This window comes from Microcaecilia unicolor, chromosome 6 (assembly GCF_901765095.1).
Source record: "Microcaecilia unicolor chromosome 6, aMicUni1.1, whole genome shotgun sequence".
Lineage (NCBI taxonomy): Eukaryota > Metazoa > Chordata > Amphibia > Gymnophiona > Siphonopidae > Microcaecilia > Microcaecilia unicolor.
In genome coordinates, this window is record NC_044036.1 from 36,342,361 (window position 1) to 36,362,280 (window position 19,920).

The window sequence follows — 19,920 nt, forward strand, 5'->3', positions numbered from 1 at the left end:
TGTGTATACTTGCAGTAATTAAATATAAACCTCTAACTACAGTTAAACTTCCAAGTCATAAAATTTGTGTAAACAAAAGCATGCTTTTAATTTTTTATGAAATCAGTAGTAACTAATTTCCTCCCTTTGTTTTTGTGGCAATGTGTTCTAAAGAAAAGATTATAAGTATCTTGAAGCAAACTTTTCTTGTTCTGGATAGATGAATCCGACAGAGGGGACAGTTGTAACAGCCCTGTCTGTGGTGATCTCAGTATGTTTATTGAACCACTCTAGAAATCAAACACAGTATTTTAAATATAGACCTTAATGGGGAACCAATGCAAGGCACACATAATAGGTGTAACGTGATTGTACCTCTCTCTTCCCATCATTAAACATGTGGTAGCATTTTGAAGGACTTTATCACATACAACGGAGAAGGTCAGACTACACACCGAAAAGCAGTCCAGAAAAAAGCACAAAGGGCTCTCAGGAATGGAACAAGTGGACTTTATTAATGACCCGACAAGGGCTGCGTTTTGGCGTAAACCAACTTCTGCCTCGGGGGTCAATTCTAAAACATAAAACATTACTTAAAAGAAAAAAAACTTACAATTAAAGGAACATTACTAATGAAATAACATTACTACTATGAAAATCAAATTTACATAAAAATGCAATGTATAAATAAATAACTGTACTTTGATCCAAACAATTAATTACTGAATAATTACACCTTTGAAAATGCACATGTCGTGAAAGCCTAGTGAGGTGTGTGAAAATAAATACTCGTTTGTCATCAGTGTATTATGCATATGGGAGGATCATGCATAAATAGTGTGATAAAAACATGTATATGTTATGTTATGTATATATAAATAACTCATGTGTTGTGATGATGTAGGATCATCACACCACAACCACCTGTGCACATGCTCTACTCTGGCATACCCATCCTCCCACGTGCTGGGTTATGCCTGCCTCTGGGCAAGTCTCCCACCCACAAGTTATTTCCTTGGTGGTTTCTAAAGACACTGGGGCCACACTTTTCAGGGGTCCCATGGTTACTAGAAAGCACTCACAGACCTAACGCACAAACCACCAAGATTCTTAGTCCAGGACAATAGAGCCAATAAACTAACAAGGTTTATTGTCACAAAATTAGAATATTGAACCATATAAAACAGATGGAAAAGTAACAGGCTATAACAGGTAATTGAATTAGGATCAGTATTAGAACTGTCTAAACACTTTGTCACTACCTGGGGAGTTTCAGGATAATAACTGCTCACAAGCCTTGAACAGGGTCTCAGGTCAGAGATGTTTACTTCTGTGCTCCCTTGCTGAGACTAAAGATTACCTCTCAGCCAATGGCGAAAAGTTTTCCAGCCCAATATTATCCCATTAGTGCCCGATGTTCCTATATGGGAACAAATCAATTTGTTCCCATATGGCTGCTTATGGGAACATTGGGCACTAATGGGTTAATAAGGTCAATATGAATATTAATAAGGTCAATATGAATATTAATATTGTAATCATGATCAGAATCATAATCAGCGGCATAATCATTATTAGCACAATCAGTACCATAATCAGCAGCATATCATAATCAGCATCATCATAAGCAGCACAATCAGCAGCATAATCACCCATCCACCCACCCAGCAGCAACAACAAGGCAAGTGTCTTTTTTTTTAACAGGCTGAGACTGTGCTGTATTTTACCTTTTGAGCAGGAGAAGGGAAACAGATTGACCAGTTGGCCTCAACTTTTTGACCTCATCCTGTCCCCTGTTTTCATCCAGCCTCTTTGCTCCAGCCCTGGGTGCCCTGCCCTCCCTCCCCGAATATACCTCAGTACTTTCTGGTCGTCTAGTGGGACAGGAAAGATCCCCACTCTTTCCTGCATGCCGATCTGCTGCTCGCTCCCGCTTGTTCTTTAAAATGGCTGCCAAGACTTCAAGCGACAGCCTCGCAAGACTTCTGCCACAGTCCTCCGCAGCAGCAATTTTAAAGAAAAATCAAGAGTGACCGGCAGCTGGCAGGAAAGAGTGGAGATCTTTCAAAGAAAAATCAAGAGTGACCGGCAGCTGGCAGGAAAGAGTGGAGATCTTTCCTGCCCCACTAGACCACCAGGAAGTACTGAAGTATGTTCAGGGATTCAGGGAGGGGACTAGGGAGACGTTACTCCAACTCGCTCATTGCCGACCTGAGTCCAACACCACTGTACCGTGGGATCCCCGATCCCCACAATGATGCATCATTGGGTCCCTCTCCCTCAGCTGTGCATCTCCCCCCCCACCCCCGACCAGACTCTGACCTGTGCTGCCGGTGTGCTACTGTCTTCTGCTGCTGCCTCCTCCTCTCTGGTGGCGGGCCGCAGGATGTCCCCCTGTCAGAGCCAACATTGTCCGTCTCCCTCAAGAAGCGTGCTACTCACCCGCATACATTTAAAGAGGGCTGGGATCCTGCCTTTCTCGGCCTCCTATTAGTCCAGTTGGACTAATAGAAGGGTGACCAGACAGAGCAGGGAAAAACGCCCAACCCACAGCGTTGAAAAATCGCCCAATCACCTATGACCCCCAGCTTTCAAAAAAATCTGTGGCGGATCGCAGGAAACCGCCCAATTCTGTGGTTTTACCGCGGAACTGGCTTCTTTGCTCACAGCTTAGGCTTAGGTGGGGAAAAAACTGTCACTTCTGTAACAGCTTTACAAAAAAAAGAGTCACCATTAACTGGCCAAACAAGGGAAATGCACTAGGGAACAAATATGTCGTACTTTCACAGTAGAACTTCCAGACACCCCTGTTTCATCACAATATTATATAAATATATATATAGTTATATAGTATGTTTTTATCACACTATTTATGCATGTTCTTCACATACGCGTAACACAATGAAAATACTCATTCAACTCATTCATGATCAAACGTGCATTTTCAAAGGTGCAATAATTCAGTAATTGTTTGGATCAAAGTACAGTTACTTATTTATACTTTGCATTTTTATGTAAATTGGATTTTCACAGTAGGAATGTTATTTCATTAGTAATGTTCTTTAAGTAATGTTTTATGTTTGTTTTAGAATTGACCACTGAGGCAGGCGTTGGTTTATGCTGAAACACGGCCCGCGTTGGGTCATTAGTAAAGTCCACGTGTTCCATTCTTGAGAGCCCTTTGTGCTTTTTTTTTCTGGACTGATTTTGAAGGACTTGTAATCTTTTTAAGCTGGACTGTGCAAGCCACAACTAGAGTTCCAGTAATCCAGCCTACTGATACTACAGACTACTTGAGCAGCACCAAAGTCACCGATATCACCTGGGAACTTCACTGCTGAGCCGTGTCTATAGCACATTCTGACTACCAGCTATTTTGGAAGGTTGCTAATCAAAAATCAGACTGAAAAGGATGATACATTCTGTACAGTGTCTTTGAGAACATGAATTGTCAATGTGTCCAGTTGGCAAGTAGATAACTTTATAAGTTCTGGAACTTTAATTCCCTCTGTCTTTACCGTGGGCCAAAATACTCTCCAAGCTGGCCTGGCATCATCCTGTTTTCTGAATCAGTGGTACCAGCCCCAGATGCTCATCCTTTTCCTTCTCCTAGTCATTCCTGTCCATCACTAGTGCTACATTGTTGTCTTATAATCATCATTCTTTTCACCATTGCCTCTAATCTCTTGCATTTTTTGAGAGGAAGGTAGAAGTCTTTACTGGTAAGGTAGAGTAGGGCTTTCTATCATTTGTCAATTGCCCCATTAATTGCTTCACTAGTCAATGGATGGCTTGATTTGGTCCTGCTTCTCTGCAAGCTTACTAATAAATCTTCCTGATCTGCTATGAACCCCTACATCATTGCTGATCCAGAGGTTCTCCTCCAGCATCACTCAAAATGCCTCATTCCCTGCTTGAAAATGTTAAGACCCAAGTGATACTATTCCTGATTATGCCTTTATTCTCCCTTAACTAATTTCATCTGTAAGCTGATTAAACACTCCATTCTAAATGGCCTCTCACCCCTCTCTACATGTCCCTATAATGAAGGTACTAGTGCTTCAGACCTGAAGTCCAAGGACTCGTAGAACAAGAAAAGTGCCTTACAAACTTCTTGATTGCGTCATAAGAGGCAGCTGTTTTGCATCCCTGGTCACCGAGTACAATCCAAAGTGAATTAAGATGTTACCTCACCACGAAATCAGGCTATTTTCCTAAGTTTCTAGCTCTCACTCCATGATTTTAGGACAAATATTTAATCTAAAATAGTCAGTTCTCCATCTTTTGGAGCTTGTATCAGCTGCTTATAATCCAGTTCTCCATATTGTCCAATAAAAATATGACTTCACCCTGATAATCCCTGTATTCACTGGCACATTGAACACTCCTAACATAGTCTGCTGAATTAAAAAGCTCAGGTTCATCATACACAGGTGGATTAAATACATCATCAATAAATATGATAGCACAGTATGTAGCATATAACATATCAAACATATTTGTCACAGTCAATATCAATCTATTATTATAAATCACCCTCACCTTACTCATTTTCAGACTCTTGACCTAAGCCGCATACATGTAATCATAACCCTCTCCCATTCAGGTTTCTGTGACAGGACGACTGAAATGATGATGCTCACTGCAATCTTTTTCAGTTGAAGTTTATGCAGAAATCTTTTCCTTACTTAACAAGAAGAGGATATGGGACTTAGGCATCCCTTAGTTTGAGAGTCCCCATGTATTTGACATTCATCCTGCCTGTCCATGAAGAAAACAAAATTGCTTACAGGATAATCAGCCACATGTACCCTCCTACCCTTGGATTCAACGGGTTTATTTATTTATTTGGGGTTTTTTTAAACTGCAAACTGATACATAGCTGAGGGGGCTTCACTGTGGGTGTTGACCACATGAGCAGAAAAACCTTTAGGCTTGTCTAGCTCATGCTAGTAAATGTTCTGTTCCTTTTCCACTGCATGAAGTATCCTACATGTGCGACTGTCCTGCCGTCCAAAGAGAATTTTGGTTACAGGTAAGCAATTTTGTAATATTGTTTACCCCTTCTCCCTCAGTTGGAGTAAAAATATGAGCTCTGTTCCAGCATGCATAGTTTTACTAACACACGGGGCTTTTTTCAGCTGTTTTCTTTTGACTGCCTTCCAAAAGTGTCCTATCCACCCCATTCCATTTCTCACTCAAAATCTCCCAGCTTGTTTTTTTTTATCCTGTAAGTGCACCAGCCAGCCTCAAACCTTTGACCCTCAGATTCCAAGGCAGCTGCCTTCCGGGTAGAACTACTCTGGGCCACATGGACTGCATGCACTGGAAAAAGAAAGCCCTGGTTACCCTGCCCCACTAAGGTTGACTTTCCATCAGCACCAGCACCATTATTTTCCCTAGAAAAAAAGCACTATTTACCCATAAAAGGGGCTGAAACAGGTCAGAGAACCAGAGCATGTGCAGAGATTACATAATCAGATCTTCAAGTGTACTTTGACATGTCTGTCTCAATGCAGGTGCAAAATGTTGGCTCTTTGTTATCTGTATAGGACTCAATAGCAGAATGTAAAAATGAGCTTTCAGTCCTGGGAGTACTGTATACTGGCAGGTCTGCAAACCCCATGGCCAGATTCAGAACTGCCATCCCTGTTCCTACATATATCTAAAGTACTATGGTTTTATTTCAAAATTCACCTCATCACTCAAATTTTCAGAGTGCCTTTTAGCTTCTTATGAATAACACTCCTATTGATGATCAATTTCTTTGTTTGTTTTTTTGTGTGTAGGTTTTAAATTAATTTACAAATTGTTTCCTTTGTTGCAGAGTTTAGCTTTTCAGAAGTTAGCAATGGAAACCCGCTTAGCAAACAGTGCAGCCAAAGATCCAGGTGCGTGCAATGCGGGACGCTCTTTTCTAGCACAACAGCGTCATGTCTCCAATACGAGGCGGAACCTCTCTGTAACAGTACCTGCTGCAGCCTCTAATTAAACTGCAAAAGACAATAACACTAAAGTGCCCTTAAAGATAACTTGTAGCTTCCATTCAGGTTGCTGAAAACTTAAAGGAAAGTGTGATGCTGGTCATCGGCTGTTTATATATAAACACTACAGTGCTGGTTAAATTAATCGTTCAAATTGACTTCCAGTTAGAAAAAAGTGTGACTTTTAGAAATCATTGAACAAAATCAAGGTATGTGTTTACAAGCAATTCTACAAAATATATTTGTATCTATATAATTTATTGTATATAAAAAGATGAGTAAATTGGCAAGATATACAGTACTGTATATTTAATATTTGTGCAGTTTGGAATGTAATGAACAGATATCAATTTAAACTCTATTGACATTCAGCATGAAAAAAAAAAAGATTTTTCTGGAGGACCTCCAGCAACACTTGCTGGATACTGACCAGCAATAAGACCTGTTGAAAATACTTTTAACAATGATAATGAACTTTACCTACTTTTCAACTAGAAAACCCATATGATCACTTCAGAGCTCATATCATGAGATCACTGGAGTGGTCTTACCTCCAAATGTAATAAAGCATTATAATGAAGAAACCACATTGAAATCAGTTTGTATTAAAATGTAATGAAAGTTTTTCTTTCATTGAGGTGTTAACTTGCAATTGCCAAAATCAGCTGCTTTGTTAGCAAATAGATTTGAACTTACCTAACTGTATTTGCTCATGTTATAACAAGAAAACATAGACGAACCTGAAGTAAACATTTCTAAGTGCTTGTGTTTGTAAAATTATTGTTCCAAGATTTCTTTGTATGTATTTGTTAAATTAGCATGAGAGAGAGAGAATACTGAAGATATTAGTTGGCATCAAGCCAACATGGTGCATGCAGCCTAGCATCATTCTTTATTTTCAGTTCCAAGATGATCCTGAGCGGAGACCTCCCAGCTATGACTATTTTGTAGTGATGGCAAATATTGTATTCGGTAAAATGAATTTGGATGAAACTCAGATTTTAATCTACCAGTCCAATTTATCCATTATTCTTGTGTTGTTTTGAGTGTTGGCTGCCCTACATCAGCCATTAAGACTACCAGAGAGACACTAGTAACTTCATGGACTGATTGACAGTGAGAGGCAACCAATCCAGTTATCCTAAGAAGTGAGATAAAATAATTTGTCAGTTGTAGAGTCCATCCTGATATGGCAGCACAAAAGTTTATTTTTTATTTTTATTTTTTTATTTGTTACATTTGTATCCCACATTTTCCTACCTATTTGTAGGCTCAATGTGGCTTATATAGTGCCGGAGAGGCGATTGCAGACTCCGGTGTAAACAAATACAAAGTGATGTTGTGGTAAGATAAAGTTCATGTGGTATAGCCATATAAGGGAATCGTACAGCGGAAGAGTTATGTCCATTACGTATTTTAGTTTTGTCGTGTAGCAGAGATTGGCATTTATATTGGATTGGTAGGGTATTGCTTTTTAAACACCTAAGTTTTTAGTGTTCTCCGGAAGTGTAGGTGGTCATATGTAGTTTTCAAGGCTTTTGGTAATGCGTTCCACAGTTGTGTGCTTATGTAGGATAAACTGGATGCATAGGTTGACTTGTATTTGAGTCCTTTGCAGCTTGGGTAGTTCAGATTTCGGTACGTTCGCATTGATTCGGATATGTTTCTAGTTGGTAGGTCGATCAAGTCTGTCATGTACCCCGGGGCTTCACCATAGATACTTTTGTGAACCAGAGTGCAGATTTTGAAAGCAATTCGTTCTTTGATTGGGAACTAGTGTAGTTTTTTGTGGAGGGGTTTTGCGTTTTCGAATCGCGTTTTTCCAAAGATAAGTCTAGCTGCTGTGTTTTGAGCCATCTGAAGTTTCTTTAAAGTTTGTTCTTTGCATCTCGCATAAATTCCATTGCAGTAGTCTACATGGCTTAGTACCATTGATTGTGTCAGGTTGCGAAATGTTTCCCTCGGGAAGAATTGTTTCACGCGCTTGAGTTTCCACATTGAGTGGAACATTTTCTTTGTTGTGGATGTCACTTGGCTCTCTAGTGTTAAGTTGCGGTCTATTGTAATGCCGAGTATTTTCAGGCTGTCTGAGATAGGGAGGGTGTACTCTGGGGTGTTGGGGTTCTCTACGTTGTGTTGGCTGATACGTTTAAATCCTCTAAACTGCATATCTTTCAAAGCTGGAGATTTTTGAGAAACATTTTGCATTGTAGCATGTTGCAGAATACACAATTTGTATCCCTGCAGGTAATTACAGTACAGGCAGCAAAATATGCTTTTAGCAGTATCAGACACAATATTAAAGGTATCCTCTTGAGTCCAATTTGGGTCCATTATGTGTTTGAGCTTTACTCTCTGGAAAAGTCTGAAAGAATCTTATTTGACTAATTTGGGCTATTTTAAATGGTTTATTTATAAATAAATAAAATGATATTAAGTGCAATCAGATAAAAATTGCAGTTGGGCCCCTAGAATTAAGTGTTTATCTGATTCAATTTTTGTAGAAATGGTTTAGTTCTGTATTAAATGTATTACTCTCAAAGTTGGTGATTGGGTTGATTGAGATAAGGTCATTTTATTCTACATTCTGATCTGCAGGGTTTAATGCTTCTCTCAACTACCTCTTTGGTGGTATTGATTTCACTGATTTTTGCATTTTTTGATGTCACTGTGTTCTGCTTGGCTGTAAATCTTGTCAAATGATGGAAGAGCTTTTAGCAGAATGCATTTGTTAGCATGTTGCTTGAAGCTGAAAACGTAGATTGCTTTTAATGTATCATTCTAGTCCAGTACATCTGAGATCATCATGTGTGATAGTTTAATTGGCATTTAGAAATAAGCTTTTATTAGCACTTAAAGGAATGTTGTCATGAACTTCCTTTAATATCCACATGGGTTAAAACAGCAGAAAGCAATTCAATGGATTTTGTTTTTCCAGTGGTGTACAGTTAACAAATCAGCATTTCTCAAGTTTTATACAAGACTAGGAAAAAATGCCCGTTTCTGAGCGCAATGAAACAGGCGCTAGCAAGGGGCCCCCTCCCTCCGTCCCTCCGAGCTACTTGCCTTGTTAGTTGTTCGTTGTGGCGTTTCCGTTTCGGCCCTCGAGTGTCATAGCTCCGCCCTCGACGTCATGACGTTTTGACGCGAGGGCGGTGCAGACACTCCAGGGCACACCGGATATCTCGGGCGCCTCAACTTCCGTGGAGGCTTCAGAACGTTGGGGTTGCCTTTTATATAGAGAGATTTTATTTGGGACCAATTATTTTCAGAAAAAAATATCTGAGCGATAGCATTGATTTTTTTTAAACCAGCAAAACATAACCTTAAATGTAGTGCTGTAAAACATAACTGGATTTCATACGTATCTGGGGTCGTCCTTGTTCACTCTTCCCTGTACCATAGACACTGGAATACATCCAAGATAACTGTGCATACACAAAAATATTGCATGTTAAATTAAAAAAAAGTGGTAATCCCTATTTCATATATCATAAGCAGTAATGTGTAAACCAAATACATGACCGATAAGAATATAATTAAAACCATATCATAGCTGAGCTGTGTGCTTTGCTAAGTAGCTGTTGTGACAGCACTAGGTACAGGGTGGTTTGAATAGGGTTCCTGGTACCGATGATTCCTTGTTCAAACAAGGATTGTCTGGCAAGTAAGCCTGTGGCTTTTAATTACTCATGATGTTTTAGAAATAATTAAAAAATCACCTTGTTGATCTTTATTGCTTCATTGATCTTACCTGTTGAGCTGTGCAGCTACAATTATGTTCATGATTTTCCAAACTTTGATGTTTTTTCCCTCAATACATCTACCAAATTCTAAGGGTTAGTCCAGTGGGCAAATGTTGTCATTTGCTTAACAAAGCTGAATGATGTGTCGTCACATTAAGTTAAAAACATAGTAATATTTGCACTAATTTTTAATCTTCTGGGTTTGTTCTGTCTTTTGAAAATATCCTTTATATTCTCATAAAGTAAAGTTTTCAAAACTCCCCTGGTTTGTGTTGCTTATTTCTATCATGTATAAACTGTTTAGGATTGCTTTTGATATCAGATGAGAACTGGGAGAGAATGGGATGGATGATTGGTTGGAGAGGATTTGCTATTGTAGAATTGTACTTTGTGTTAGTCCAACTTAAGAGAACATGGCTTTGCTAAGTTTATAGAGGTGACACCGTGCTTCATTCCTTTATACACCATGGGAGTAATATTTAACCTGTAGCAGTTTTTTTAAATACTCCTGGATACAAGCACCAAATATCTGAATCTTCAATGGCCACCAGAGGTTTTCTGGGTACTGCTGATACTCAGTATATATATATATCTGGAGAAGTTAGGATGGCTATTCTGCTGTCCCTTACTTGCCTGGATAGTTATGCAGGTACCAGTACTGAATATCAACCGTACCCAGAGAACTTCCAGCTCCACCTCAGTTTTGCCCTGGACCACCCTGGCACTATCAGGGCATTCAGCGTCATTATGCAGATCAGTATTTCCCAAGTCTGGTCCTGGAGTACCCCTTGCAAGTCAGGTTTTAAGGATATCAACAATGAATATGCATGAACTTGATTTACATATACTGCTTCCATTATATGCAAATTTGTTTCATGCATATTCATTGTGGATATCCTGAAAACCTGACAGGCAAGGGGTACTCCAGGACCAGACTTGGGAAACACTGATCCAGATAACTGCCTAGGCCAGTGAGTGCTAGGTATCGAGATAGCAAGTGCTGCAACCCAGATAACTAGCTTGCACTGTAGACCCCATTCTTGCTAAAGCATGCACTTGTCCATTCCACTCTATTGTAATACATTTCGTAATACAGAAACCATTTGTCATAGTTCATGTCTGTCTTATTTCTGATTTTCAAGCTGAAGTATAAGATTGCAGCAGTAAAAATGTCACTTTGCAGTAGATGGTCTGATACTCATGAAGTCTATTTCCCCCATTCATCCCTAACCCCCATGGTGGACAGAAGATAGTCCATATAGTACATACAAGTTTTGTTTACATTGTGTGTGTGTGTGTGTCCTCTCACTTCCTTCCCTCAGCAGCTTACTGCCTTTTCTGAGCAGAATGGATCATATACCCCCCACCCAACAAAAAAAAAAAAAAACTACCACCACCTCCGTTCCTCTTGGTCTTTATATGGGAAGCACCTATGAACATCTTGAAAAAAAAACAAACAAATTGGGGACAGAGAACTGTTGATGGACTGCAAGGGTGGATGCTTGATTGCTTGCTAATTGATTCAAAAGCTGATCAATATCACAGTGTCTCTTGCTAAACAGATATTGGCCTTTATAGGACAGAGCAGAGCTGCTGCTCCGGTGAAAGTTACACTGAATAATGTGTTGAGTTTTTTTATGGTATAAATGTCACTTCAAATTAAGAGGTTTTGCCACTCCTTTTATTCCATTATAAAATAAGTGTGTGATAGTGTCTAACAAACTTCTTTCTCATCTGTGTATGAGTTATGTTGTCCACATTAATCGATTTAGCAGTGTCTTTGGTACAACAAGTACTGTTTTGCTGGAAAAGCCAGATAGGTTGGCATTAGAGGCATAATGATAAGGGTACTTATACCAGGTCACTAAATATCCCAGCCTGTCAACTTCCTATTCTATACAGCAAAACTGGAAAATGCTGTGTATTAGACACATTTCACAACAGGTGCTAATAATGCTGTTGTCAAGAGTCAAGGTCATCTATCCTTCCATCTGTGTGCACAGGATCATTTATGCATGTGGAGAAAGCATGCAGAGGAAATCAAAAGCCAGCTCTGTCAAAAGCACCGTTGAGACCAGACCTCACTACCTGAAGAATAGAGAGCAAATGAGGTTCCCACTCCTGCCAGAACAAGAAGCTGCAGCAGACTTTGGTGGTAAAAGACCAGAGGCAAGGGCGGACAAGCTTCCCAGCCCTGCTGGCACAAGTGTTCCAGTGAGGGGGAGGGTAGATAAGAAAGGGGGGAGGAGAGGGGCAACATTCTCAGCACCTAAACCTTCCTTCTGACATCTCAAATCGGGCACACCAAGGTTTGATTGTGACATGACATCAAACAGTTGAAGCCACTTAGGACAATCTCTGTTTCTCAGCCCTTGTTAACACTCAAAGCAAACAAACCTATGAGCTGCTGCATCCACGTTGTTCTTTATTGTTGGTTGCATTTATTAGTTAATCTCACTTATATTTTCAAAAGTGGGAACTTGCTCCTTTTGTGGAATGCAGTGGTATGTTATAAAAATGCACTTAATATTTTTTATTACTACTATTTATAAGAGATATTGAATGTATATAGATGGCTAAGGGAAAGCAGCAGTAAAAGAGTTGGAGCTGAGTGACCAGAGCAAATCTGGTGGAGGTGAAATGAGTCAGCATGAATTCAGTAAAAAGTTTTATTGTGCCATGTTGGACGGTTCACTCTTTTGTTTTTCTTGTTCTGTATGAAACTTACCAACCAACATGTGCTTTGAATAAAGATTAAAACAAAAAATAAGTTTTGGATGTTACTGAATTCTGTCTCACTGTATGTCCAGTTTTGGCACCGTATAAATCATCACAAGGACAAAATATAAGAAAACTAATGGCTGCATTAGGGGCTTAGAGCTCATTTAGTTATGTTTAAAGTAGAGAGGTATGGTAGCCGTGTTAGTCCACTCTTAAAGGTTATCAATAGAAATCAAACAAAATAAAACATGGAAAAGAAAATAAGATGATACCTTTTTTATTGGACATAACTTAATACATTTCTTGATTAGCTTTCGAAGGTTGCCCTTCTTCGTCAGTACTGCATAAAAGAAAATATTTATTTTTATTATTTTGACTTATGAAAACCACTTGTCCCTGAAACATGCTCAAAACAGAATAATCCATTTAGAAAAGAGATGAAGTGAAGATATGATTCCATCTAAAGAGAGTTTAAATTTACTTCCATTTAATTCCAGTCTATTCCATCTTTGTAACACCAGATTTACCAAGGTAGATTACAACAACAAATGAGATCAACCCATCAGTAAACTGGATATCCTCGCTGAACTTTGGCCATGTATTACTGTATTGTATATACCAGTGTAGAAAAATGAGCAGTCGTTTAGTGCTGTTTCCACCATCTACAATAATTTTTGAAGCTGTTTTAATGATACTGTTTTTATTTCATGATATTTATACCATCTTCTGTTCTCAATCTAACCACCTTGAGGCACACGTACATACACTTGCCAACAGCACTTAATCCTCCCACTTATAACCCCCCCCCCCCCCCTTCCCATCTATCCATTCGTCAGATGTATACATACTCTGACTAAAAGCTAAACATAATACATCCTTGTGCAATTAATAGAGCTTGCTATTTTCATCCGTCCTTTTTAAAGCACATGCTAAATACCCAACTTTAAAAATATGAGAAAGGGTAATAGTAAATTCTATTCACATATAATCTCTCTCTCATATATGAGAGTGCATTTTTTGCACAACAGGAGCAAAACCTAGTCACTATAGCTGCTCTGATTAGCATTTCCAGAGAGAAAGGGAGAGTGTGTTTTCCTGCCCATTTTTGACAGTTGGCTTCTGCTGACCAGTTTGAGAACATCAGTTATTTCTGAGGAGTAACTCCTTTACTGCCTACATGCACACTATTTGCACTTATGATTGTCCCTCCAGTGCATGGGCTGAGCAGACGCTGGGGAGTATAGGAACTGTGGCTTCCGCCAGCCCTAGGTTGGATTTGTCAGTCGGAGTAGCTAGCGAGATTAGGCACTGCTCCTGCCTTGGAAAAAGTGCATTTTATGCTAGGGTAAGCAAGAGACAAACCAAATGTGAGGAACCAACTATCCCTGGTCAACTTTCCCACAACAAGCTACTTTCCCAGTGGTGGCTGGAGGAGAAAAGAGATTTTGTCAGTACAACTGGCACAGCCTCTGACTGTTATTTTTACTAGCTGAAAAATATAATTTTAATTTTGTGGGGACTAATCACAATTACCTGGCCCCAGGTAGAGAGCGGGCAATGAGGGAAGGTAAATTTAGCACTGCAACGGATGAGTCACAACCAGAGGTGGTCCAAGGCAAAATGATACCCCCCCCCAAAAAACAGCCTGGTATCTCCCTCCTCCCTGCATTTTATGCTGTGTTGGTTTTGGACACCAATGAGTTTGGACTATTTAAGCACTATTAGTAAATGTTTTGATGTAATTCAAACAACAAGTTATACTGTGAATTTCTTTTGAAACCCTGGGAAGGTTTTTTTTTTTTTTTAAGCCAATGATGAGGAACAGATCGTTGTGATAGGCTTTAGTTCTATAGATCTCTCGATCTGGAGTTCTTTGAGACTTTTTCCTTCCTTTATGCACATTTTGTGTGTTCACACATATTTTTGTTATTTCAGTGGGTCATTTTTTTTTTTTGGGGGGGGGGGGGGGGTTATAGATTGGTTTGATTTGATTGACTCCACAACCTTTTGGCTTATTTTGTAGTGGATTCTAATTTCCAAAAACTCTAACAGAGTCCAATTTCCCCTGCCTGTTTTGCTTTTGGGGAGTGGAGGAGGATACATTGATCACTGGGGGATTAAGGGGGTGACCGCCTGTAACCCCTCCAGCGGAGTGCTCATCAATACAAGCACTTTTCTGAACCCTAACCACCCTATGTTCCAGATGCACCTTTTTCAGTTTTAGATGTGTACATACCCCCCGCTTTGTGAAATTGGGATTTAGACATTTATGCAGGTCTAAAGCCCAAATAGCACTTCTAAAATATGCACTTATGTATTTCTTTAGCACCAGGGTTCTCTTGCACTAGTTGTTTTGATTTGCTCTGCATCTCAGTAGCGAGGAATAGCACAAATCCGATATGGAAATGGAGAGAGGGTGATGCCAACACGAGCCTTCAGACTGAGTTTCTCATTCTTTGGAGCCTGGAATTCAAACTTTTGCAGTAAGGAAGTGAAGAAAAGGAACAGCTCAGTTTTAGCTAGTTGCTCCCCAAGGCAAACACGCTTCCCTAAAACAAAGAAAGAAATATTGAACATGTAACTAATGCCGATGGTGATCAATTTAAACTTGACACAGCAAATATTCTTGTAGCATAAAAAAAATGGATGTACGCGTGTCTTTAAAAGAGGTTCGCCAAATCATGTGCCAAATGCTGAAAGCTCCTTTAGATTAAATCAACAACTCTTAACAGAAGGGGAAAAAAATACAAGGACGATTCCAAAGATCTGCTTTAGGTCTTTAAAAAATTTCAAAGTAGAGGTATCACCTAAATGATGTCTTTTCTGAGATATTCAGGAGAAGTACATCCAGCTTTAAATGTTATTTTATTGTTTAATTTATGTGTCCCACTATTACCCCAAACAAGTTTCGGTTCAGAGGAATATGGCGGGGGGGGGGGGGGGGGGGGCGGAGAGCAAGTGAGAGGATCAAAAAGGAGGTGAAGACAAGCGTGATTACGGAAATGTGGTGGTTCAAGAGGGATTGGTGGGGGGGGGGGGAAGAAAATGAGGGGATGTTGAGGAAGAAAAAGGGAGGGGATGAGGGATGGTATGGAATGTGTGGGAGGGTGAAGAGAATGAGTGAGGGTATAAAAGAGACTGTAGGGTGTAAGTACGAGGAATGGTGTAAGGGAAAAGCTGTGAATGAGGGGATGAGAGGGGGAGAGAGAGAGACACACAATGAGGGAGAGGATGGAGAGCTTGTGGGATGCGAATGGAAGAATCAGCGTGGACAGTCTGTGAGAGGGGAATCAGGGTGTGGGTGGGAGGGAGAGAGTGAGAGGAGAACATGAAGAATTGATCAATTCCTTCTCTCCAAGGATGCAGAGTGCAGGGCATGCACCTAAATTCCAGCTCTCCCCACCCAATAGATAAAGGAGACTAGTCTGCCCCCTATCTGAGGCAGATAAGAGTCGGCTGATTCTGGCCCAAAAGGAGGCTTGTGCCTTTCTGATCAAGGAGCTGAGTTGCCGGTGAAGGTAACCTTCTAGTCAAAGAAAATGCATTAGTGATGATAGGGAAAGGTCTTCAGGACCACCACCATTGACTTGGGGGTGAGACTTGTGGCTATAGGACCACTGGAGAGGGTATGAGGAGCACTAGGAGAATCATGAGGGCTGGGAATGGAAGATCATTAGAGCTAGGAAGAGGGTAAAGACTGTATATAATAGAGTGTATGTGAGAGACAGAGCTTGTGAAAGCGTGTACATGCATCGCATATGTGTACATATAATTCAGAGTTCACTCTCATTATGAGCCCCACATTTTCCTTGTTCCTCCCACTCCTCTTCAAAGCTCCACTTTTTCTCTAGAAATTAAGCCCTGATCTTTAATTTTATACAGTACCACATCCTGTTTCTTATCTTTTTGAGAAATTTTTGTCTGTGTAATTGTAATGATTTTTAGTCAACTTCTACTGATTTTTAAATAATTTGCATATTTATTGTGCTTATTTTGTAAATTAGGTTTATCATTATTGTAAACTGCTTAGGACCTTTTAGGATAACTGAGGAAAATAAATTTTAATGTGAACATAATTAAATTTTGACTTAACCTGTATAATTCTAATTGGAAGAAAATACAAAAATCAATATTACCTACATCCCGTGTAAGAGACCCAACACTTGAAGTATCCTGTACTTTATTACAAAACCCTAGGTACTGACACAATGAAAGTTCTTTTGTTTTGAATGCGTCTTAGTCTTACCTATGGAAAAAGGAAGAAAAGCTTCCCTCTTTCTAAACTGTCCGTTTTCCAGGAAGTGCTCAGGATTAAATTCATAAGGTGTTTCCCACTCATTCTTGTCAAACAGCACTGATGTCAAATTGGCACTAATAGGAGTACCCTAAATATAGTAAGAAATAAAAGATAGATGTATCCACTTTTTAAATGTTTCTTACAACAGAGATAAAGAACAAAAACACTGGAACTCAGATGTTCTAGTCTTACATGGTAACATACATAGTCTATGATGGCAGACGAAGACCTGAACGGTCCATCCAATCTGTCCAACAGTCACACTCATTATCAAGTCATCATTAAGCCAACAATGAATGCGATATAAAATACTTGATTATTGTCTCTTTTTGGCATTTCTGGGACATAGACTGTAGAAGTCCGCCCAGCCCTGTCCTTAGTGTCACAGTTTTTTCTCCACCACCTACCTGAGGAAGGCACTCCAGGCATCAACCACCCTCTTCATGAAAAAGAATTTCCTGGCATTACTCATAAGCTACTTTAACAACCGGCTCCCAAAATTTGGGCTTGGATACCCTCCTGGTGTCGTCGGCATCCTCATCCCCTGTGTGGCTTAGGCAGGCATCTTCTGACTCCATTGCCCTCCCCCTAGCACTTCTCTGGGAGCGGGGCAAATTTGAAACTTTTGTCATAGAAAATTAATTGAGACTCACACCAAAGCTAGGAAGAATGCTGCTCCTCATATATAGTGGATGTTGCTTTACGAGTAACACCAGAGTCAAGTCAAGGTTTTAATGTGTCTTCAGGACCCAAGTATCCATTTGTTTTAACTTAAATCTCTTTCAAAACAGGTTCAAGAGTTCTACAGATTAAATTAAGGCAGGCAATAAACGTATCCATACCTTTGGCAGCGAGAATCCTGCTATTGTGGTATCACAGACGGTGGCCCTCGGTACATTTAACGGCACAATATTGCTTATTCTCTGTATCTCATGAATCACTGCATTGGTATAAGGCATATTAGCCCTGTCTTCCATCACCGGCAGTCTGGAAAGTCCAATCACTCTGTCAATCTCGGCCTGGACTTTCTCTGAAAAAGGAATTCCTACATGTTATTCAGAAGGGAGAAAGTTACTACCATGATAAGAATTTGAGATCTCTGGTTAAAGCTTCCAGACTTAGGGGACAGTATATTAAGCTGCAAGAATGGTAAAGCCAACATGGAAACCAGCTTCCATTAGTACTAATGCATAATCTATGCTAATCAAGTAATAAGGTGCAAATGTATGCTTTAAACTATTAGCACAGTGAAAAATAATAACAAATGCACATATATATAATATATATATATATGTTAAACTTTTGCTACAATTGCATGAGCTTTGTAAAAACACATACACTTTGTAGGTGGACCCTGGTAAATGAACCAATGTATGTGTATCCACCTACAAGAGTCATGGCCCGTGTTGAGTCCATTTACCAGGGTCCACCTACGGAGTGTATGCGTTTTTACAAAACTTATGCAATTTTATTTGGGTCTAAGGTTGTGCCAATAAAGTCCTATATTCAACCCTCCCTGAAACAGATTTGGTTTTTGGCTACTTCCACTCATTTTGTTTTTTTATTGTGGGAGCAGGGGCGGACTGACCATTAGGCCACCTGAGGCGGGGGCCTCAGGCACCACTCTTCAGGAGTAGCATCTCCCTGGCGTTACCCAGCAGTGCCAGCGATTCACATACGCTACCCTGCTGCCAGCACCCGCCTCTTCCCTTTACTCTGGCCACCGCTCTGATGTAACTTCCTGTTTCATCAGAGGACCAGGCAGCTGCAGTAAAGGGAAGAGGCGGGTGCTGGCGGCAGTGCAATGCTGCGAACGAGCTGGAGGTAGGAAGGCGGGCAGCATCTCAGCCGTGGGGGGGGGGACACAGGGAGGGAAGGCCCGAAGGGGGGCGATCTGCAGACTGCCGCTGCCTGTTGCACTTCTTTGAGGTCGAGGTGAGGCGCTATGATTTGAATTCAGGGGGGCCCGGCCCGGTGGTGGACGGAGGGGGCGGCGGGTGGAGGGGGGGCAGCGGCCTTGCCCCGGGCCCGGCCCAGTCTCTCAGCAGCCCTGCCTACTACTACTACTACTACTACTATTTAGCATTTCTATAGCGCTACAAGGCATACGCAGCGCTGCACAAACATAGAAGAAAGACAGTCCCTGCTCAAAGAGCTTACAATCTAATAGACAAAAAATAAATAAAGTAAGCAAATCAAATCAATTAATGTGAACAGGAAGGAAGAGAGGAGGGTAGGTGGAGGCGAGTGGTTACAAGTGGTTACGAGTCAAAAGCAATGTTAAAGAGGTGGGCTTTCAGTCTAGATTTAAAGGTGGCCAAGGATGGGGCAAGACGTAGGGGCTCAGGAAGTTTATTCCAGGCATAGGGTGCAGCGAGACAGAAGGCGCGAAGTCTGGAGTTGGCAGTAGTGGAGAAGGGAACAGATAAGAAGGATTTATCCATGGAGCGGAGTGCACGGGAAGGGGTGTAGGGAAGGACGAGTGTGGAGAGATACTGGGGAGCAGCAGAGTGAATACATTTATAGGTTAGTAGAAGAAGTTTGAACAGGATGCGAAAATGGATAGGGAGCCAGTGAAGGGTCTTGAGGAGAGGGGTAGTATGAGTAAAGCGACCCTGGCGGAAGATGAGACGGGCAGCAGAGTTTTGAACCGACTGGAGAGGGGAGAGGTGACTAGTGTGTTGTTTGTGGCCTCATTCTTGACAGAATTTGATGTCTGAATTATTTAAAGATTTCCTTCCTTTGCGATAACGTTTTAATGTACATGTTCTCCTCTCAATGATTATACCTGTGAACTGTTTTGCAGTAAGGTGATGCAGCAAATTCAGATAAACTAAGCTAAATATGCCCATTCTGCAATGTGAGTTATTTTGTTATTTTTTAAAATTTTGTTTGGATAACTTTTCTAAATTACACAACCAATGCTTCACAGAAACATGACAACCAAACCTAGACACTGAACATAACTAAAATGCAAAGTCCTAAGAAATCAGGAAAGGCTGCCTTAGTCATGGAGTGCAATCTAGATCTGTAAATTGCTGAAAAGACTGAGACTGTGTATTGTATTTGTTAGACACAGGGCTTTGGGTAGGGGGTGGGGGGGTTAGATTGTATTTGTACTTGTTTTTTTAGTACCTGTTTGTAAAAATAACGGGCTTCTTTTACAAAGCCACGCTAGTGATTCCTGCTTGGC

General features: G+C 40.5%; 2 protein-coding genes across 2 annotated transcripts in view; one reads left to right on the plus strand and one right to left on the minus strand.

Annotated features, from left to right (window-relative positions):
* The window catches only part of HOOK1 (hook microtubule tethering protein 1), a 140,301-nt gene extending 133,062 nt beyond the window's left edge, over positions 1-7,239 (plus strand). Inside the window, exon 22 of the mRNA XM_030206091.1 lies at positions 5,807-7,239. Coding sequence (XP_030061951.1) covers positions 5,807-5,971 — 165 coding nt within the window. The 3' untranslated portion in view covers positions 5,972-7,239. The remainder of the gene's footprint in view (positions 1-5,806) is intronic.
* A 6,956-nt stretch (positions 7,240-14,195) lies between these two features.
* Positions 14,196-19,920, minus strand: part of LOC115472051 (cytochrome P450 2J2) — a 37,637-nt gene continuing 31,912 nt past the window's right edge. Inside the window, exons 7-9 of the mRNA XM_030206093.1 lie at positions 17,570-17,757; positions 16,677-16,815; positions 14,196-14,979 (exon numbers count right to left, since the gene is read on the minus strand). Of these exons, the coding sequence (XP_030061953.1) occupies positions 14,801-14,979; positions 16,677-16,815; positions 17,570-17,757 (506 nt within the window). The 3' untranslated portion in view covers positions 14,196-14,800. The remainder of the gene's footprint in view (positions 14,980-16,676; positions 16,816-17,569; positions 17,758-19,920) is intronic.